Consider the following 22,901-nt stretch of genomic DNA (forward strand, 5'->3'; position numbering starts at 1 on the left):
TCGGGTCAATTAAACCAGCCCTACGCTTACTGCACAGGCACTCAAAGTGAGTTGCAGACTGTTGCAGACTCAAAGTGAGTAATGGTGACCTAAACCAAGGTTTCGTCACCACTGGCAATCATCCCTATCCTCTGGAAGTGGCCTACTGGGTGTTAAATGTGTTTTTGTTCTCCTGTTGTTTTACCACCACGCTGCACTTGCCAAAGATGGATGCAAGCTGTTACATAAGTACGCCCATCAGAATTCTTCCAGCCCTTTGACAGTGATATCCACGGTGCTAGTGTGCCATCTAGGGGCTACACTGCACACATAACCTTCAGCAGGAAGGGGTATTCTCCAAGACCTTTACAATTTGGTTTTTACAATCAACTCCCTCAAGAGGAGAAAAAGGAGCCTGTTGCTGGAAGACAAACCCCTCTCCACCTGTAGAGGCTCATTGCTCATTAATACTTGAGCCTCGCCGTTCAGTGAGGTTTGCACAGAGGCCACACACTGTTTAGGGAGACAACATTAAACTCCAGAAGCCAGAAATTAAGGACGAGAAAAATGGCTCTAATGCAGCATCCAATTATCTTTAAGCCACCAAAGGATTAAGGCAAGAATCAGATAAACACAAAACTACTAGAATAAGGAATGTTATTAAGGAAACCCCAGGGAGGAAGCGATTGTTTTCCATTGCGCTCTCTCCCCCCTCTCCAAAGGCCCAGATCTTTAATCTTGGCTGCACCAGCCTGCAGAGTTAATTTTTAAATATGCTTGGTGAACTGAGGCTATTAAATATTCATGGTTTTATCTTCAATAAGTTTGGGTTCTTCCCCCCTCACCAAAACTAGTTTAGCTGTATATTTTATTTGTGATTACAAGCTGTCTGCTCTACTTAAAAGCAGAAGGAGCTGATTACATAATTCCTATTCACACATGATTTTGGACCCCCGCTCCCTAGTTCCCATGTAGCATGAATGCCTGTATTTTTGTAATCGCGCCATGCTAATTATTTATTATTATTTATTAATTAAATTTGTATACTGCCCTATACCTGCAGGTCTCAGGTTTACAGGATACTGTATTAATAAAGGATACTAATGAAGTCAAAATGGCAGATTTCATGCTGGTACTGCCAAAAGTGCTTTTGCCAGGACATATTTGCAGGTAGAACGGATGGATTTTAATTTTATTCTGCTTTCATAGGAAAGCAGGTATTTCTAACAACAACCCCAGGTGGTCTTGTTGCAAGATTCTGTAATCATTAGTTTATAATTAAGACATTTTGGTTTGCATCTGATGTTGCACCAGTGGGGTTTCAGTCACACAACAGGACTTGTTTTCCTCTCCTCCCCACATGCACCCCCTAAATCTGCTCCAGAGGGCCCCCCAACCTTCTGGAGCCAATCTTGAGGGTGCATATGGGGCAGGAAAGGAAAAGGAAGCTCTGTTGCATGTGTCAGCAGAGCTGCAGCACTGGATATGGCCCGTTGATTTTCAGTTTCAAAATACTGATTTAAAACCCCAGCATGGATCTTTGTTCAGTGGGATTCAGCTATACTGGCAAGTATGGTTCTGATTGGAACTAAGCTCCTTGCCTGGACAAGACATACTCAGATTGCAAGGATGCCTGTGAAAAAGGCAAACACCACCCCCCCTTCTGGCAAAAGCTCTGAGTAAGCAGGGCTGCAGCCAACTCTTAGTGAATAGAGGCTGTTTCGACAGCTGGCAGCAAAGCTGGAGCCTGTGCCCTTCTGGAAAAGCATAGTTCTGGCCAAGGCAGTCTGAAATTTGCTGCAGCTGAGAAACTGTCCTGTGGGTGACGGTATTTAGCTCTGCAGCAGCAGGAACAGCTAAGAGAAAAGTAGGGCAAAAGTTTTCCCTCCTACTAGAAGTGGCATCAGGCCAAGTGCGTGACTTGAATATCAAACGTGAGTCAACCATCACTCCCTGCAGCTGGGGTGCCCAGTGCACGTTTTTCCAGGGCTCATACAGGTGTAGCCTGCTGGTTTAGCAGGTAGCAAAGATAGGATCTTACTACCAAGAAAGGGCAGAAAAGGGTGGAGCAAGTCAAAGGCTTGGAGCATCAAGCAAGCAACACGGCAAAGGAGAATGGGAAGCCAGGATTTGTTTTTTTGGGGGGAAGGCTTTATGTTAGGGGGGCAGAACTGAGTTATCCGCAATGTAATTGGGTCAGTTAGTTATGTATTTTATTTATATACTTGATGGGGGGGCAGCTGCCCTCCCTGCATCCATCCTGGCTACGCCCACGATGGAAGCACAAACATCGTCATCAGAAAAAAAGACTATCATAATGAATTCTAAACCAGTGCCAGTGCATTCCTGCAAGCTAGTAGAAAATGGTGGAAATGTACTGGAAACTGTATTTAATACTAATACAGTGGTGCCTTGGTTCCCGAACAGCTTGGCTCCCAATCAAATCGGCTCCCAAATGTCACATACCCGGAGGTGTTCCGGTTTGCAACTGTTTTTTGGAAGCCGCATGTCCCTTTCGGCTATCGGCATTGTTTCAAGGTCCAGTCAGCCAACCAGAAGCCATGCCTTGGTTTGCAAACGTTTTGGAAGTTGAACGGAGTTCCAGAATGGATTGCGTTTGGGAACCAAGGTACCACTGTAGTTGGCATTTCATAAAGTGTTTAAAAGTGCATTGTGTTGTTGTTTAGTCAGGTACTCCTATCTTCCACTGCCTCCCGCAGTTTGGCCAAACTCATGTTCGCAGCTTCGAGAACACTGTCCAACCATCTCATCCTCTGTTGTCTCCTTCTCCTTGTGCCCTCCATCTTTCTCAACATCAAGGTCTTTTCCAGGGAGTCTTCTCTTCTCACGAGGTGGCCAAAGTATTGGAGCCTCAGCTTCAGGATCTGTACTTCCAGTGAGCACTCAGTGCTGATTTCCTTAAGAATGGATACGTTTGATCTTCTTGCAGTCCATGGGACTCTCAAGAGTCTCCTCCAGCATCATAATTCAAAAGCATCAATTCTTCGGCGATCAGCCTTCTTTATGGTCCAGCTCTCACTTCCATACATCACTACTGGGAAAACCATAGCTTTTACTATACGGACCTTTGTTGGCAAGGTGTAGCTTCTTGTCCTACATAGAGATTTCTCAGGAGACAGATGAGGTGATCAGGCACTCCCATTTCTTTAAGAACTTGCCATAGTTTGCTGTGGTCGACACAAAGGCTTTTGCATAGTCAATGAAGCAGAAGTAGATGTCTGTCTGGAACTCTCTAGCTTTCTCCATAATCCAGCGCATGTTTGCAATTTGGTCTCTGGTTCCTCTGCCTCTTCTAAATCCAGCTTGCACTTCTGGGAGTTCTCGGTCCACATACTGCTTGAGCCTTCCTTGTAGAATTTTAAGCATAACCTTGCTAGCATGTGAAATGAGTGAAATTGTCAATTTCAGTTTCTTCAGCGCCAGTAGTTGGTGCATAAACTTGGATTACTGTGATGTGAAAAGGTCTGCCTTGGATTCGTATCGAGATCATTCTATCATTTTTGAGATTGCATCCCAGTACAGCTTTCGCCACTCTTTTGTTGACTATGAGGGCCACTCCATTTCTTTTACGGGTTTCTTGCCCACAGTAGTAGATATGATAGTCATCCGAACTGAATTCGCCCATTCCCGTCCATTTTAGTTCACTGATGCCCAGGATGTCAATATTTATTCTTGCCGTCTCATTTTTGACCACATCCAACTTACCCAGGTTCATGGTTCTTACATTCCAGGTTCCTATGCAATATTTTTCTTTACAGCATTGGACTTTCCTTTCGCTTCCATGCATATCCGCAACTGCGTGTCCTTTCGGCTTTGGCCCAGCCGCTTCATCAGCTCTGGATCTACTTGTACTTGTCCTCCGCTCTTCCCCAGTAGCATGTTGGACACCTTCCAACCTGAGGGGCTCATCTTCCAGCGCCATAACTTTTATATGCCTGTTGTCTTTGTCCATGGAGTTTTCTTGGCAGGGATACTGGAGTGGTTTGCCGGTTCCTCCTCCAGGTGGATCATGTTTGGTCAAAACTCTCCACTATGACCTGCTCATCTTGGGTGCCCTGCTCGGCATAGTTCATAGCTTCTCTGAGTTATTCAAGCCCCTTCGCCACGGCAAGACAGTGATCCATGAAGGGGAAAGTGCATTGTATTCAGCCTTAATTCTGAAAGGAAAGTCAACCTCCGTATTGCAGAAGGGAACCTGAGAGTGAGAGAACAGCAGCATGCGCAATGTCCCCTCAACAATATGGTTGAGATGAAATCTGAACCAGGAATTCTCTGAGTCACAAAACCACACTCCCTTAGCCACTAAACCACTTTGATATGTCACCTTAAAATGCAATTTTAAAAGCATTTGTGTCTCTTGACTTTGGCATTTGTACATTTATACATTTGGTTTACAAAAGCTCAGGACAGTATCTTATTAAAAGCACATGTAATATCTGCAGAAGTTAGCATTTTGATATTTACTTTTTAAAAACAGTCTTGCCAGAACTCGTCGCATGTTTGAATGTGGATTGTTTTATTTCTTCTCTGCCCTTCGCCGTAAGGTCCCTGTGCAAAAGTGCAGTATTAACATTAGCTAAAACAATTTACAATCAAATTAATAAGGTGGATTCTTAAAACATAGCAAAGACCATGGTAAAGATGTGCATCCTCAAATTATGACAAAAACTATACAATGCAGGTGCAAGATACACTTCTGTGGGGGGGGGGAATACCACATCTTAGCTCCCCCATACCCCTTCTAAAGGTGCTAGAACTGCCAAGGCAGCCTCTCTGCTGATATTAAAACTCGAGAGTGTCTGTATGAGAGGTGGCAATCACATAATCTAGTATGAGGTATGGTGACCAAACTGCAGGAGGCAGTGGAAGACAGGAGTGCCTGGCGTGCTCTGGTCCATGGGGTCACGAAGAGTTGGACACGACTAAACGACTAAACAACAACAACATGCTGGATAATCTCTGAACAATTAACAAAACACTAGTTTTGACACATATAATCGAATGTATCTATGGTTCTTACCTTTATCAACCAACACCACCAAGACTGGTAGTATGCTAAGTCTAATAGATTAACCCTCTGGAGTTACCAAAATGGCCCTGGGCCAGTACAATGGGGGTTACAATCTGGAAGTAATCTTCCATCTAGATTGAAGGGATCCCTGAAGTGGTTGTTGGAACTAGAAGTCCCTAAATTGGTACTTGAAGCTCAGCCAAAGGAGCAGGTGGACAGGTCTGTCACATATTTCATTCACAGTTGCTCAGAAAGCTCTGCTCAAAAGTATCTTTTACTCAGGGGATTGAGTAATGGTTAAGCCATGAAGGCCATAGCTGTGTGCCCTACATTTGTTAGCCTAGGGACTTTTAACTCCCTGTGCAGATAAATGCATTTGGTGTCAGCTAAAGAGGCACAAAACATTATCTTTCCCTTGGCATACACACATTCAGGAACTAAGTGACGCAAAAGGTGTATAGCTTGAATTCAACAGAAAATAATTTGCTGTTCAGCTGGAAAGCAGAATACTGGAACAAAGCCGTGATAGATAACACAGTACTTAATTACAAAATTGTGAATGGCTGCCACGGCACATGCAAGCAGTTAAGTGCCAATTCTCAGATATGGGATGGCCAGTTTTGAAACATCCAAATGCCAGCTGGCAGTCTTTTTAAAATTTAGGTTTTATTGAATTCTCTTTTATGAGATTGGTTCCCCCATGTGCAGCTCTGATACTGAGAATGATGGAAGGAAGGCAGGCCGTTAAAGACTATGCAATGCTTTGGAGTTCAACTCCCATCAGCCCCAGCCAGCACAGCTGGTTGGCCCAGGTTGATGACAGCCATAGTCCAAAGTATCTGAAATACACCAAATTGGGGAAGGTTGTATGTAATACACCCTTCTGAAATCCTTTTTCAACCACTTCAGACCTCTCACAGAGAATATTCAGATTCAGTATTTTGCTTTCCTCAGATAACAGTGGCTTAATTTAATACATTTTTAAGATTAATATGGTGGGGAAATTAGTGAATTCACACAATCCCGCTTCTAACATTCTGATATATGTTAAAACATGTAACCCATCCTTGGGTAAACGTGGAAAATGTGTTTCTTTAAATGAGATCTTTGATACCAGATGTCAAAGTGAACACAGAGCAAAGTCTGTTAGCGAAGCACAACTCAACCCACACTAAAGGCCAATTTTAGTTACATGCTGAACTGCTTCTTCCTCCACATATATTTCAAATTGAATGGCTAATTCTGCATACAACGCTGTCTTGCCCAATTAAATCTATAGTGTGAGTTGCTTTCTTGATCCAAGCTGAAGGTGTGGAGCTGCACAGCTTCATAGCATCCATGCATCTGGGTGCTATAAGCCAGAAAATTCTTTAGGACTCTCATTTGTTGGGGTCCACATGCCAACATTACAGCAAATAGAAACTTTGGTATACACTTTCACTGGTACTCAGACGTTGGGTGCATATTGAAGTTTTATGCCTGCCTCCTGTCTTCATTTTGCTTATGAGAAGCCCTGAAAGTAATTATGGGGTAGCAACTTATTTATAGCAACATTGACAGCCTAGTACTCATAGCCTTGCAATATGTTCATATCATTTGCAGACAATTCTTTTCAACATATGCCAGTGGCTTTAACAGATAAGTGAAATTCCCAATGTAATTTCAAGGCTGTAGCAGCTACCTAAAGTCTCTTTTTTCATGGTGGTAGCTTATTATCATGTCACTGGAATTCAAGGCTCAGGAGTGGATAAAAATCAAGTTCAGACTCACTCTAGTTATTCAGCATGCTCAGGACAGCCACTTACAAGTTACCAACATTCCAAGGAACAGAAATAACATTCAACAGGAACTCATTCCTTCAGTACAAGTGTAAAATATATTCATACTGGACACATGAAATGGAGTACGCACTTAGTTCTTTGTAAGACTTTCCTCTTCCTCTATATTTACCATGAAAAACCAAGGAGTTCACTGTGTCTCTTTATTGGATGAAGGTATATTACAATAGACAAACATATTACACATGCTATACAAAATATACATTCTGATAAGTGAGAAAAATATAAATAGATACAAGGAAATGACAGCTGCAAGCAAGGAGGCATTGGTTTGTGCTGCCTTAGAAATGTCCAGCTACAATTACTTTGGCATTGACAAAAATCGAAGTATTAGTCAGTGGAAAGAACTTTCCTCCCATCAATTTAAACACAGAGAAGAGATGGGTGAAGCATGTTTCAAAATTAAGTGCCCTTGCTTCAGTCCCAAACAGTATCCCTTACAGTGCCTCTTATTTTAGAACGAGAGAAAAAATTCACCCAAGGAGTCCCCCCGCCCCCCACAATTTATACCACACATAGAATGAGGCACTTCACAATTCTTAGATTCTTTCCTCTGCGTGCAGGAGTATTCTCAGCTCAGCTCAAAGATCCAGCTCTACTGCTAAATCCCATCACTCCTCTAAACCTGCGTGAATTACCATATTTTTTGCTCTATAAGACTCACTTTTTCCCTCCTAAAAAATAAGGGGAAATGTGTGTGCATCTTATGGAGTGGATGCAGGCTGCGCAGCTATCCCAGAAGCCAGAACAGCAAGAGGGATTGCTGCTTTCACTGTGCAGCGATCCCTCTTGATGTTCTGGCTTCTGAGATTCAGATTTTTTTTTTCTTGTTTTCCTCTTCCAAAAACTAGGTGCGTCTTGTGGTCTGGTGTGTCTTATAGAGCAAAAAATACGGTACTTTACACAACAATCTTGCCACGATGGTAAAGCACTGAAGTTGAGTGACGAAAAGGCTTGGGCTGGTAAATTTCTCTCTCTATTTATGCTTTTAAGTTTCTAGCGTGAACACTCAGCACCATTTATGCCATGGTTCATGTGAATCCTGGCATATCTCACTCCAGTAATGCATGTTGATACAGGATGAGACCTTGTCACTGTACACTTTGCCAGCCTCTTTCCTAAAACCTGAATAAGGCATACCGGATTTTCTATGGGAAAGTCAAGCCACCCTAACTTTTTTGGGGTGGGTGGGAAGAGAGCTGCAAGTGCTCATTTACTGGAACAGCTTTACATCAGGCAGGAGAGGAATGCTTTAACTGGAGGCATGTGCTGCTGTACATGCAGAATCAGCAACATGAGATACCACTGCAGTACAGCCTTCCATTAATGAATGATTTTAACCACAGTGTGACATCATGACACACTTTTGACTTGGATTACAAAAGAGCAATTCATGCCAGTTGCCCTTTCTTCAAAAGATGTGAAGCAGACCAGATCAGCTTTAGCTACTGCATTACTCTTACCCTTAAAAGCACGTAGTACTTCACAAGGGGCTGTCTAAATGAAAGACACTTCTCTTGCACAACTCTTGGCCTAAGACCAAATCCCCTGACATCTGAGACTAAAGTGCCTTTGTTCTGTGAATGATGGAATGGCTCTCCTCCTCCCTCTCCCCACCCAAATATTGCATATCCAGTATTTTCACTTTTGCTGCTATAGATCAGATATGGGCTATCACAGACAATAAGGCATCAAGCAGTGAAGGAGGCGGCAGTTAGCAGTGATACTCTAATGCTGATCATATACATTCAGTACTGTGAAGCAAACACCTGGCAGAGACAAAGATAGATGGCTACATCTCTCTGCTCCGAGAAAGAGCGAATTTAGGCTTCTCGTGGACCACAAGCTGACTTGGCTTTAGATGTTTAAGACACTTTTGAAGGCCCCTGCTTTAGAACCCTGTAAGACTTTTGGGCGTAATATAAAGCAGGAATAAGCAGCATGAGAGTTGGCACTATCCACTACTGCCTATAAAATAAAGGCAAGGAACTGCCATGAAATGAGTTTGCACTTGTATAGCTTAGGTGCCTGGCTGGGCTCTTGCTGTAACTGGGACAAGCCCTCTGGGGATTCTTAAGTACAAAGGAAGAAGAAAGTACAGTTGTTCTCAGCTAGAACTCCGGCTTCATGTAAGAGGATACACAGCCATAAGAGAATCCCAGAATTCTAACTACTAAAAGGAAGCCTGCAATCAACCTGGCCCAGTCTGATTCATAATGAGCTGTATGCAAATAAGTTAACTTAACTAGGATCTCGATTGTCCTGGCAGGACTTTCTTACCCACATCATCTTAATATAAAATGACACCCAAACAGTCCAGGTAACACCTTTTACTGGGCTGTATGGAAAGATTGCTGCACAGAACTTGAGTTGTGGCTAATCTGCACATATAGTTTTTATGTGTTTTGTTCTGACTTAAGAAAATGCCAGGCCATAGATAATATAATTATCTCTAATTCCATGTTTACAGCTTGCAGGATGTCTTCAGGCTGCACTCTAGAACCCCAAAATGTCACAGCATGCTAAGATTAGTAAGAACTAATAGTGTGACCTTCTTTACCCTGAGTTAACATTTCTTTGCTTGCAATTTCTCCCCAAATCCCCTGACTTTTGATCATGTGCTATAGGAGACAATTTGGGGTACAACAGCATGTTTGAAGGTTGAGAACTTCCTTTCCATTCCTGCTGTGACAGCTGGAATAACCAAGATTTCCTCTATGGCTAGCTACAGGTGTTCGCCTCATTAAATCTGAAGACACATGTATGTCCGACACTTGATTTCTCTCAGATCTCACTGGAAAGCATTATTTGAGATATAAAAGTTCTACCTAACCTTTGACGGCTCATCCACATATAGACATTATCACTTCCATCTTTCTAATCTCTGGGACACAGTGCTGCCATGGTGTTAATCTTTCACAGCAGTCGTGAATTTTAGAAAACGACCCAACTTGACAGCTCATTTACCTAAGACTTTCAACAGTAACTGACACAGGAAAACACTTGAGCTAAGTTTGGTGCCCAAATTACATATATCTCACCTTGTTTCTTCTCCTCTGCAAGGCCAGCCCTACCATTAGGTAGAATGAGATGGCTGCCTCAGGCAGCAGAAGCTGGGGAAAGAGTAGCAGCAGTGCAGTGTTGGAATACACACATTTGAGTGCCCCCATGGCTTATCCTGCACTTCTTAGCTAGTTTGTTGCCCTCATATGTGACAGGGATGCTGCACGCTACCAGTGTTCAACCATCAATCCATTTGGCTTCTGTACAGAAAAGGGGCAGGGGCACCATGTTTTCCTTCCACCTCAGGTAGCACAATGACTTGGGCTTGCCCTGGTATGGATCAGTTCACATGAAAGCCCCATGCAAGACAGCTACTACCCGCACCTAAGACAAAAAAATGTGTGAAGAGCCATCACATAAGTGAAAACTTCTACAAACAAAGTATCATATGGTAATTATAACCATCGTGTGCAAAACATGATTGTATAAACTGGCCCTCAAGCCTTCAATCCTAGGAAACAAGCCATTTATAGTATCTGGTCAGCAAATGTCCAAATGACAGGACAATATGTAGTTTTTGGCATAGTGTTTTTTAACATTTCAGCCTGAATGTGTTTAGTAGTGTATACAAAATATTTATATTATGCAAATGTATTTACAACTGAAGTATTTATTCACAGAAAGGGTAGAGTACGTTTGTGATTGGGCACAATGATATGAGTCCCTGCTAGTCATCAGGAGGAGAATATAAGTCAATCAAGTGCTTCATGCTTACGATTACTGAGGGATCTTGAAAATGGGCTCTTACAAGTTTATTTCTTCAGCAGGAAACAACATCTGTGAAGCTTTCAGGGGATTGCTCCCAGGCAAACAAAAACCTCTCATTTATCATGTCCATTGCTGTGTATCCTTTATTCTTTTCTGCCCACCATTCAGTTCATTAGACTGTTGAGCCTTGTGCACATCTTAGGCAGAACAGAAGGAAAGGACTCTGTCATTCCTTTCTCCCTCCTTACTTGTAGCTTGTAGTCACTGATTTAGTCCACTGATGCTGCAATGCTACACACATACACCTGGGAGTAGGACCCATTTAACTTGAAAGAGACTTACTTCTGGGTAGAGATGCCTAAGATTGTTCTGTAAGCCTCTGTTGCAAGCATGGAACATCTTTGACCATGAGGCCAAACCTGAGGTAGTAAAGATACTGTTAACTCCAAGCCTGCTCCTAAGGCTTCTTACTTTTGATGCATTTTATGTAGCTTCATGATGTTCCTGTATGTTCCGAGTCCTGTTAAAGTCAAAGTTATGTTCATGTAACCTGTGGCAAGGTTTGGGGGAAATAGCTTGCTCACGTTCAGTCTCTGTGATGCATTCACTTTGCAGAACTCGAGGCACCTCATGGGTCTTTGGTTGAGTTGAGAAGTGAGAGTGCAATGATCCCATATCTTTATTGATGCCCCATAAAGGCAGCTGAAAAGGATCTGTGGAAGGAAAATGAAAAAAAGAAAGACTGAATTTATGAAGAAAGCTCCCAGCACAACGGTTCTCCATTGTCTTTGAAATTCTGGCAGCGAGAGGCACATTATTAAGTCAAACTGGTTTTGCTCTTCCTAATACTGCAAAATTATTGCTACAACCAACAAACACAAGCCTAAGAAACAAGAGGCTCCCTAGAAAAACACAACCACAAGAATGGCTGACTGTTGAACCTGCAAAAACCAGAACAGATTTCTAAGTGATCTGAAGCAAGTGTTAAGAATATAGTCATTAAGGAATACTTGTATCATATCACATACCATATCATATCATATTGAAAGCAGAATGTTTGATTTTATTTTGTAATGCAGCCACTTAGTACTTTAACTATCTGTTCTGTGACAGACTGCCTTGCTCTTATTCAGCTGAAAATGGAATAATTTTAAAATCAAGATACAATAGCATCAAAATACACTACTTACCACTGCTGCATGGTTGAGAGCATGGCTTCCTCTCATGTAGTCTGTCTTGATTGTTAAGGAAAACAGACATGTCTCTGTCACCTGAGAGACTATCCAGAGTGATGGCTTCATGCTGGGGGCAGACTGGATAGGGCTCTTTAGACATCTGCACCATTAGGCTGGAAAGCGTTTGATCAAGTGGGTCATCTTCGGTGATGTATGTGTAAGGGCAATATTCTCTGGTTCTGGAGTAGATGTTGGCATTGTCATAGCAATCTGAGCAGATTACCAATGGCCCTGTGCCACCTAGTGGAAGCAGAATAGTGGGTAGTTAGCAGAATATTCTGGCATGGGTCATCACTATAGACCCTTACAAGGTGGCAGAAGCATAAAGCCTAGCTTGCAGAGATGGCAGTCCTTTGAGCCAACTGGCTGGAATTGGCATCTGTGCATATATTAAACTCTGTGCATATTAGGAAACAACTTTGAAAGCATAGAAGAGTCTTATCAGCAAGTGTCACAGACCCAAGAAGAAAGCTTCAAAATAAAATTCAAAGAGTGAGGCACTTCTACACATTTGCCGAAAGGGAAAGGACTCTTTCCCCCATCACAGTTAACATAGTAGCACTTAGGGTTTTTTTTTTAAAGAAGCACAGGAACACAAAAAAACAGAGAGCGTGGGTGTGTGTTGATTCCAGTATTTGACAATTTGCCTACACAGGATAGAAGCTGTGAGCATGTATTTGGTACAAGTACCTTGTTATTTGAGAAGATATCTGCTCCCTTGAGGCTAACTGTGATAAGCCAACAGAAGGAGAAAGGAAGGCAGAGGGGACTTTCAGCGATGTAGCAAGTGAAGTCTCATGCTGGGATCACTTAACACATAAGTTATGCTTTGAGCATGCACTTTTGCTTAAGAATGCAAAAAGTGTTTTGCTCAATCACATCAAGCACCACAAAGTCCAGCATTCTTTGCAATAACTTCAGCAACTAGCAGGCACTTGGTGAGCCACTAGAAACTGGCCAGTGGACCATGATCTATTTTCTGTCCCCCTCTGATCAAGAGAATCAGGGCTTACCATCTGTGCCTTTGTGCACATATCCGTTGGAGGGAGGCATAAGTTGCTGGTTGCTTCCTGCTTCAGAATTACTATAGCCTTCCTGTGGCTCTGACAGAGTCCCTTGGGAGGATAAGTAACTGGGAATGTCAGTAGGTAAATTTACCTCCTCTGAAAGAGAAAAAAACAACAGCAATATGATACTGCATTTTTGCTATGGCAACAAAATCATCCAGCAGATGTCTGTAAAAATGATGGTGCTCACATAGACCTCACAGTATACAAGTAAATAAAGATCACCTTGTGGGGATAGAATGCAGTTCCTAGGAATATTTTCCTTTTATTCCTTTCTAATGCTGATTTATGGCAATCTTTCACAACTGTAAAAATGAAATTTCCCTACTGCGATACAACACCCCTTTGTCAAAGCATAATGAACCAATATTCTGAACATTTGCCATTTATAATGGCAATTTCTCTCTCAAATTCTGTGGCTTTGTTGAAAAGCTACAAGATCATCACAAGCAGCCAGACTAAATCCTGTCTATGCTCATTTACTGGTTTGAAATACTCTCCTATCCAACCCCTACTTCGTCCCTTTGCTCATTTGACTGTTACATGGTATCAGAGACTGTCCATACCTATGTGCATATAATATCCATTATATACCCTCTCCATCAGATGTCAGGCTGTTTTCCAAATGAAGAACCACCCTGGCAAAGGGACCACATACCAAAACTCCTAACCGTAACACAGGATTTTCTTCTGGTCACGCTGAGCTGAATGACTCCAATCCCTTATCAAAGCACACATACTTATGCCGAGTGCTCCTCACCTGTGCTAGTGATGCTGTAGTCTTCACTCTTCCTTCTCATATGGTAGATAACAATAACCCATATCAAGGAGGTGCCCACAACGCAGCAGACTACAACAATTATCACAATGCCAACTGTCGTCCAACCATCTTCTTCCATGCCACTTTGGGAAGTTTGGGAAGAGTCGCAGTTTGGTGAGGATATGACATTCAGGTAAATATGGCCACGCACTGTGCCAAGTGTATTGGACATTATGCAAGTGTATTTTCCAGCATCCTCTAATCCAGCATCTACAATGATGAGGAGTTGATTGGCGGCAGCAAAAAAATGTCTTTCTGTTACTGTGAGAGGCCCATCATCTTTGGTCCAGTTAAGGCGAGGGGCAGGACTGCCACTAGCAATGCACTGCAACACTGCTGTTTCACCTTGGGCCACAGTCCTGTCTTCCAGGGGCCTGACAAATGAAGGTGTTTCTGAACACAAAAAAAGGACCAGATTAGATTTAATGCTACAGAATTACAATGACAACTGCATGAAACCAAAGATACACTGCTACATATATGCAGATTGTGATTTTGAAGACTGATCTGACAGCAATGTAGCTCATGGACAAAACAAAAGGGGAATGTGTGTGTTTTAGGCTATACTCTCTCTGACAGAGAAAGAAGCCTGGTGTGGCTAACCTGTGGCCTTCAAATTGTTGTGGAATTACAACTCCAGCCAGCCACTGGTTAACTACCTCTGCTGAAAGTGTTTAGGGGTGTTCTGCTTAATTACAGACTTTGTCCAGTTCATGAGCCAAAGCTCATGGGAGTATGAGAACAGCCACCTTTAAAAGAGTTCTTGGTTTTCTAAAGACGAAGTAGTTTTAGGGGGACATATCATTTGTTTAATTAAATTCTTACTGCACATGCATGCCCTATACAGAGTCTGTCTCTAAAAACTTAGCACAGGAGAGCACAGCAGTGACAGCATATTAAACCAGATCTCTTTCAAATTATCCAAAATTAAGTGGGTCAGCAGCAGGCAACCATACTAAAAACAGATGCTCTTGAATTATTTGTGTCAGGAAATTTTTTTAATGGGAAATACCAGACCAGCTTCTTCCCAGATTGTAAATCAAACAAAAAAGGAAGGAGAAAATTGTGGTGTCCCTTTTCAATGCTGCAATTGCATCCACTGGAATGAGCTCAAAACTACTTTTGAAAAGTACCACATAACTTTAGCAAATCCAAACCAGTAGGCGAAGCTGATTCAATTAACTTATCTCCCAAGTTTGTTCCTACCCCCCAAATAAGGTGAGACTTAGAGCAGTTCTCAGACTTGTAGGCTTCCTCCTCCTCCTTGTATGCTTCCTTCATTTGCCTGTGGGGTAGCTCAGTCGGTAGAGCATGAGACTCTTAATCTCAGGGTTTGAGTCTTATATTGGGCAAAAAGATACAGTGGTACCTTGGGTTAAATACTTAATTCGTTCTGGAGGTCCGTTCTTAACCTGAAACTGTTCTTAACCTGAGGTACCACTTTAGCTAATGGGGCCTCCCATTGCCGTGGCGCTGCTGCCATGCGATTTCTGTTCTCATCCTAAAGCAAAGTTCTTAACCCAAGGTACTATTTCTGGGTTAGCGGAGTCTGTAACCTGAAGAATATGCAACTCGAGGTACCACTGTATCTGCATTGCAAGGGGTTGGACTAGATAACCCTCACGGTCCCTTCCAGCTCTACAATTCTACGATTCAATTATCTTTTCATCAGAAAAGGAAAAATCTAAACTATGAGATCCTGTACTTATCTGAACATCTGGCCTACTATAATCCCAAATATTGAAACTATCCTTTAGTAATTTGAGTACCTTGGTTACTAAAGTAATGCCATGTTCAGATAAGAATGGGCTTTCAAGATTGGGTGTCACCTTCTCCACATGGTGAACGGAGATGAGGATGAAGTGCGTGAACTTTACTCCTCCTGCAGCCAGAGCATTCAGGCAGCCCACAAATACCACCAAATACAAGCATGAAAATATACAGTAATCAAATAACCCATGCAGGCTTCAATAATTTGCTTACCTAACACTGTCAATGTGGCATTTGCCGACAGACTCCCGGCCACATTTTGTGCCATGCAGCTGTAGATGCCCATATCTTCTATTTTCACATTTGCGATGAAAAAGACATCGTCTTCTGGCATCACATGCATGCGCCTTTCACGAGCTGCAGGGAAGTCTGTGCCTCCATCTTTCTGCCAGGAAATCTGAGGTGGTGGATGGCCTTCTGCAGCACATTCCAATTTAGCTACAGCTCTAGTCCGGATTGTTAGATCCATTGGCGTTTTCACAAAAGAAGGCAGTTCTGAATGAAGATACACATTAAAATAACTAAGTAAGGTACCTAATACTAGTCACAGCATCCCTAACTTTCACTTTGTTAAGAATGGCATAACCCTTGTTAAGTTTTTCAAGCTCTTTAATTTAGATCTGTAAGAATTCTAGCATACTGCTCTTAAAAACCACCCTAAACAGCAATTCAGATCTCACGAGAAAGGAGGATGTTACACCTAGCCTTTCTTTAAAAGAAATAAATAAACTGGCACACAGCAAGCTTGTAAGCAAGCAAGTATTAGGAAAGCTCATCATGTTTGAGCTTTTTTCTTGAATGAGGTTGCTTGCAGAAGTTTTAACACTTTTTCACAGGAGAGACAAATGATTTTTTGCCTTTTTCGAATATGCCACCCCTCGAGAGCTCTCTTTCTGTCCCTCTTACACCCATTAATACTGATTACAGCGGATGTGAGTTATTTTAATTCAGCCAAAGGTAAGTAAAAACCTGCCCTGGCAAAGACAACCCCATTAGGCTGCTTTCATTTAGTAAAGGGTAATACACAAGGGAATAATTTGAAACTGGCTGCACCTTTAGCAAGGCAAGAGAGAATCTTTATTTGCCTCGCATAATAAGCAGCTGAAGCTGCTTCTTAGACATGAACTAGTTCTAAAGAGGCAGTCTTGGATTGATGAATCTGTGCACAAAGAGATTACAGCTGGTACAAACACTGCTCATTTCCGAACTAGAAAATGCTCGGGGAAAATGCTGCTGTTTGGGCAGCTCTCTCTGTCTGGTTAGGAGGACTCTCTGGGGACTTGTGCAATCCAAGCTTTTTTTACATCCAAAACTATTCCAATGTCTTCAGCTTCCCTAGTGCATGGGTAGGCAAACTAAGGCCTGGGGGCTGGATCAGGCCCAATCGCCTTCTAAATCCGGCCCACGGACAGTCTGGGAATCAGCAAGTTTTTACATGAGTAGAATGTGTCCTTTTGTTTACAATGCATCTCTGGGTTATTTGTGGGGCCTGCCTGGTGTATTTACATGAGTAGAACATGTGCTTTTATTTATAATGCATCTCTGGGTTATTTGTGGGGCATAGGAATTCGTTCATTATTATTTTTTTCAAAATATAGTCTGTCCCCCCACAAGGTCTGAGGGACGGTGGACTGGCCCCCTGCTGAAAAAGTTTGCTGACCCCTGCTCTAGTGGATTAACAAAAGAGAAGACCTCTGGGGGTGCCTTTCCTTTAGGCCTCTGAGTGAACGATCCAAAGTTTCCAAACCATTTTAGTGATTTTTGTGTGTGTACGTAGAAAGGAAAAACAAAAACTACTGCATACCATTGACAGTCAACTTGGCCTTGTTGGAATAATTAGATCCAAAGTGATTGGAGATGATACACTGGTATTTTCCTTCGTCCGTGAAGTTCACATTGAAAAGGTGCAGGAGAGTAGTGTACTCCAGTACTTCGCCATCTTGCTGCTGGTACCTGACAAAATTCTCAATGTCTGCATCATACAGTATTTCACTGTCTTTTCTCCAGGTGGTGGACATAGGCGAATCACTGCTGCTCACCGCCTTGCAAGTCAGGGTGACGTTGGTGCCTCTTAGTGCAATGGCAGTCTCAGGATGCACTCTGATCTGTGGCTTGGGAAAGTTATCTGTGAAACACAGATCACATTTCTTCAGCATGTAACTAAGCTAACAAATACTGGTGCAGACTGTAACAATTGAGATTGTGCTGGAGGTGACACTTGCCCTTAATTCCTCAAACTAAGAGATTTCTATTATCTATGTGATCACACTAGAACTGGCTATGTGGGAATGAAGCAGGTTGTCAGTGTTACGAGTATAAGCAAGAGGTACACTGCAAGATGAAGGGATTTTGTCATGAGTCCTTAGAACTCACCGTTAAGGAATATGAACATGAATAAATCTCCAGAAGGACAGTTGCAAGGTCTCTTAAAACCCAGTTGTGGATCTCAATTGGAGGGGGAAAGAACCACTTTATGCATTCAGCACAAGTGTTATTACCACTTCCTTGTCACAATGTTTGCTAACTAACAATCTGAATGCTACCTACTTTCAGGAATTAAGCCATACTTCACTGGGCAATATTAATTTCCTTCCCTAATTACAATTTAGTTGTTAACACACACTCATCATTTTCCTGAGTATTTTGGCAATGCATACATATTGTGTGCAGCCAATTGTTGCTCGTAGGAAGAGAGATAAAGCTCCTGATACTCAAGCTCTCAGATTCTGCCTGCCTAAAGGACTTCAAGAAGATCCAGACTACAATGTTAATATCTACAATTGCTTTTTTTAAAAACCCAGTTAAAAGTCTTTGCAGTTAGTAGCAAAAATTCAACAGTAGTACTAAACAAAAATACTGCAGCCTCTTCTTAATAGATTTTTGGATTAAGGGGTAGTCAACATGCATATGTCAAGGTCTTTTCTGGTAGCCCTGAGGGGACCCTCCTCTCTCTGCTGCAATTAGGCTTGAAAAAAATGTCATTTATTGTGGCAAATAGAAGGCTCTTTCTGAAGGCTAATTACAGCTTGGGCTGAATTTGGGTGTGGACACCACTGTGACATCCGCCCACCCCCACCTGTCAATTAGCCTTGAAATTTTTTTTCTATTGGCTACAGTCTCTGCAACAGAGGACGGAAAATTTCAGGACTGCCACAGCTGGGGAAAGGAAGAGTTAACCCCAGAAAATGTAGCCCACCCGCAATTAGATTTGAAAATTAGATTCTTGCAAGCCTAATTGTAGCAATGTCTTTAGGCTTGAAACAAAACAAACAAACAAACAAACAAATTTTTTTTGCAAGTCTAATTGCTGGGGCTGTAGTGTGGGGTGGGTTGTCCCCTCAATAGTTTCTTATGTTCTGAGATGTGCCCATGGGCCAAATGAAGGTTGGCACCCCCTGGCTTAGATCCTGGGAAAGGAAGAGCTTTTACCTTTCAGCATGACATAATTCCACTGGCTTCAAAACAAAGGCTTCTTTCACACTCTCTGCCCCTAACTTTCTCCCTCCACAACAGATTTCCCATAGGCCTTTCAGTTATTGCTAGACTATGACTCCCATAATCCCCACATTCTGTCATGCTGGCTGGGGCTGATGAGAGATCAAAGTCCAACAACTTCTAGAGGCCCACAAGTTCTCCACCCCTGATTTACAGTGACTTGATATAATGGTTCCACTGTGGGAAAACTCCTACAGATGATGATCTAGAAGTATCTTTAAATGAACCAGTGTTCCTGTTAATCTCTGGAATCTGGATACAAGAGTGCCCAATATACATAAACAGGAAGCATAAATGTTGCCTTGTAACACTGCAGGGAGGGCATCACAATCCATGAAAATCCAATTCAGGTTGCAATCCAAAACACACTTACAGAAAGTAAGCCACACAAAACTCAATGGGGCTTATGTCTGACTAGACATGCATAGGATTGTAATATATCCACTGAACAAGTCAGCGAAGCCATTTCCCCTCTCCCCAACTCTCACACATGATTATTTTCCAAGGCAGATGTGGTAAGGGCAATGTGCCCTGGGAAGCTATGATACAAATGCAGTAAATAAATAAAGCCGTTAAGAGCACAAACCACAGATGAAGTCTTCAGGGTTCACACTGAGGATGCTCTGGCCAGACAGCCATTCGGGGTGGGCACAAATGACACCGACAGCATCCTGCAAATGGTTGTGGTTAAGCCACTGGGGCAGCCATTTCAACTGGCAGTCACACAGTAAGCTGCTAGTGTTCAATACCCTGAAAATGTAAAGGCAAAAGGAAAATGTCTAAGTTTTTGTAAGTAAGCAAATGACACTTCATCTGCAGTCACCAAGCAGATCCCCCCCCCCATACATCTGCTAAAGTATTTGTAACACTATATACGTGAACTGCCTGGTAATGAGTCCTAACTGTATTCTGAGTAGCTTCAGCGTCTCTCGTTGCTGTAAACAAATTCACATTTCTCCATCTTCACATATAATGTGTTATTCTAAATGAGAGGCTGTTCCACAAAAAGGTCACCTTCCTACAAAACACGTTTTTTAAAGCATCCTTCGCAGGACAGTAGCAGTACAATCACGTAAAGGACAAGTAAGAAGAAACACCCCCCCACACACACTATGCACCAAGTCAAGAGGGTAAAAAGACATTAAGAGATGCTCTTTATGTTTTAGACAGCAATAGGGAACATCTGGTCCTATAGGTGATGTTGAACTCCTAACTCCAATGGCCCCACATGGCCATAAATTGTGGGAGTTGAAGGTCACTGGCTTCCAGGGGACCACGGGTTTCCTATCTCTGTTTTAGACAGTTCAGGGGATCGCAGCCCTTTAATATAAAATATACTGTAGTGTAAATATGTGGCAAAAGAATATAAATCCCAATCTATACCCTTAAAAACTATATCCACACCCACAATCATGCCTCAAGGATAAACCTAAGATTTCCATCAAAACAATGAGCAGTCTATGAGAAATAAAACATGACACTGTAATTTGACTGTTTAGATGATGCTGAGCAGAATACCTCTGGGACTAAATCAATTTCTAGCATTGCATTATACACATGTATCTTATTGGTTATATAACTGATTTCATAATAATGCCTTTCACAAATACTGTAATTCTGAAAATGCCTCCCATTCTTGACAGCAGGTATGAAAGTAACTGGTGAAAACCCAGAGTAATGTATCAGTCCATTTGAGAATTCTTTTCCTGAACACACACAGGAAATGGTCCTAAATTGCTCAAGTGCAGAGCCAATTTTGACCTCTATACCCTGTGCAGGGAAGAACCTTCAGCAAGACTGCATTTTACAGTCCATCTGGTAAGAATTAGCTGAGAAGCAGTTTTAACAAACAGTCTTCATATTCTTCATTTTAGAGAGTGCTTATATGATATTGCTTGTAAAGGAAAGAGCAGGGTTCTGAAAAAACAAGCCTGATGCTTAGAGGACAACAACTACTCACAAGGCAGAGAAAAATACTAATTTCCACAAGAAAATAATGTGGAACAGCATTCTCCATCTTTTTCCAATTACAGAGAAAGCACTGTGACCTTGGCCCTTTCAAAGTACACAAAGCTGTCTCATTACCTTGCAAGGCTAGATGTTTTCTTATTTTTCTCTCCTAAGCCTCACTGTCCATTTTCTCACCAGTATTACTTTCAGGTACTCATTTCATGCCAATTTTTGGAACTCAGTCCTGTGAATGGTGTACCAGATACCTGACTAGCCAACCACCACATGCTCCACGCCACCCAAAAATATGACTTGCTGGGCGTGTCATGAATCTGTTTGCATATCTGTGTTTCATGCAGAGCTTCAACAGATGGTTGCTGCCTGAAAATTACCTTGTGTGGAACTGAGTTGTTTGCCTCTAGCACCTTGAGAGGGGGGACTGTTCAGTTTTCTGATGTCAAACCATATTAGCATTTTGCTTCAGACATCAGGCTTACCGTATATGTATCCCGCCATTTCTTTTGTAAGAAAACAGTTGGTATTCCATATTCATTCTTAAAAGAGTCATCTAACCACTGGCCTCTCAGATGAAACACCACAAATATTTTCAGGACCAGCTTTACCAGCCCCTCCCCCCATCTTGAACTTCTATTATCAGCTTAAATGTTTATGTATGACTTAAGGCTGTCTTTAGAGTATTGCATATACTCTACAGCAAAAATGAACTCGTATACAGATTGTGGTGTACTTCAGACCAGTACTATGTCATTAACTGAAACTGTCAGGAAATTTCTAAAGCCATTTATATTGTTAGCCCAGTTTGCATGTTATATTAAGCCATAGTTTAAAACAAACTATGGTTCAATGTGAACAAGCAGTGTGCTGGTGCACCTGCTCAAATATTCCCAGGGCATTTATTCCCAACGCCTGCCATGCTGCAAATGAAACAAGAGTCTGTCTTGTCATGTCATCCAAACCCTGAAAGAAGTGGTTTGCTTCTCTCAGACCATGAGGAGTAAGCCAAGAACAAGCCAAGGAAACTAACCATAAGCGTAGGATCAGACAGGACAAGTAAGACTTTGGCTTGTTTTATCTGTGGTGCAACAGCAGGAACAAGGGAGGAGAACCAATGGAGCATTTGAGAATGTATTACTAAAGACCATGAAGAAATGAAACTGAGTTCCAATATACTTTTATTGATCACAAGTGCCTTGCAAGTAAAATATTTATACCAGTTGTAACATTTCTATTGAAGTAAAATATGTAGGACTAGATACTTACAGTTCTTTAAGAAGAGGCTGGGAAAAAGCACTTTCTTGAACAGACATTATAGCATTGTTGTTCAAATCTCTGCAAAATTAAGTAAGAATCATGCCTGCATGAGTGAATTGTGTTCTGCACCTCTGAAAACTGGGATGCATGCAAATTTGAAGAGAAAACTTGCTTGACAGAGAAAAGGTTGCAACATATACTTACAGATATTCAAGAGCCTGAAGGCTAGAAAATGCTCTCTTTGTGATTGACTTAATCTGGTTTCCTTGCAGAATCCTAAAATATAGCACAAAGGAAAATCTTAAGTAATCTTAAGTAAATTAACCAACATTTGTTACAACAACAGAATCGGGGAGCCTGGTAAATAAGTGTTTAGGACCCCCACCCCCACCAACTCTGATGCAGAATGTGTTGCTACTATAATGGCTTCAAGCGCCCCTCCTACTTCTCTGGCCTTAAGATTGTAAAAGAGGAGGAAGAGGAGAGTATACACATTTCCAAAGCACAGAATTAAGGGTCAGAAAATAACCAGCAGGAGGGAAAGGCAGCTTGCAGAGACAGGCAGTCAAGTGGTAGGCACGTCACAAATTGCATGGGCAGAATTGGGAAAAGATATAAAGATTACAGGTAAGGGGTCCCTGACAGTGGCTAGAAGTTTCTGGCTAGAAGTTT

The 22,901-nt window shown here is 42.0% G+C and overlaps 1 protein-coding gene across 1 annotated transcript in view; it reads right to left on the bottom strand.

The window, feature by feature from the left end:
- Positions 1–6,978: 6,978 nt before the first annotated feature.
- Positions 6,979–22,901, bottom strand: part of LRIG2 (leucine rich repeats and immunoglobulin like domains 2) — a 43,563-nt gene continuing 27,640 nt past the window's right edge. The window contains exons 10-19 of the mRNA XM_083444270.1: positions 22,434–22,505; positions 22,239–22,307; positions 19,594–19,757; positions 17,317–17,637; positions 15,726–16,007; positions 13,683–14,135; positions 12,869–13,018; positions 11,811–12,095; positions 7,743–11,333; positions 6,979–7,474 (exon numbers count right to left, since the gene is read on the bottom strand). Of these exons, the coding sequence (XP_083300396.1) occupies positions 11,104–11,333; positions 11,811–12,095; positions 12,869–13,018; positions 13,683–14,135; positions 15,726–16,007; positions 17,317–17,637; positions 19,594–19,757; positions 22,239–22,307; positions 22,434–22,505 (2,026 nt within the window). The 3' untranslated portion in view covers positions 6,979–7,474; positions 7,743–11,103. The remainder of the gene's footprint in view (positions 7,475–7,742; positions 11,334–11,810; positions 12,096–12,868; positions 13,019–13,682; positions 14,136–15,725; positions 16,008–17,316; positions 17,638–19,593; positions 19,758–22,238; positions 22,308–22,433; positions 22,506–22,901) is intronic.

This window comes from Podarcis tiliguerta, assembly GCF_965153285.1.
Source record: "Podarcis tiliguerta genome assembly, chromosome: 6".
NCBI lineage: Eukaryota > Metazoa > Chordata > Lepidosauria > Squamata > Lacertidae > Podarcis > Podarcis tiliguerta.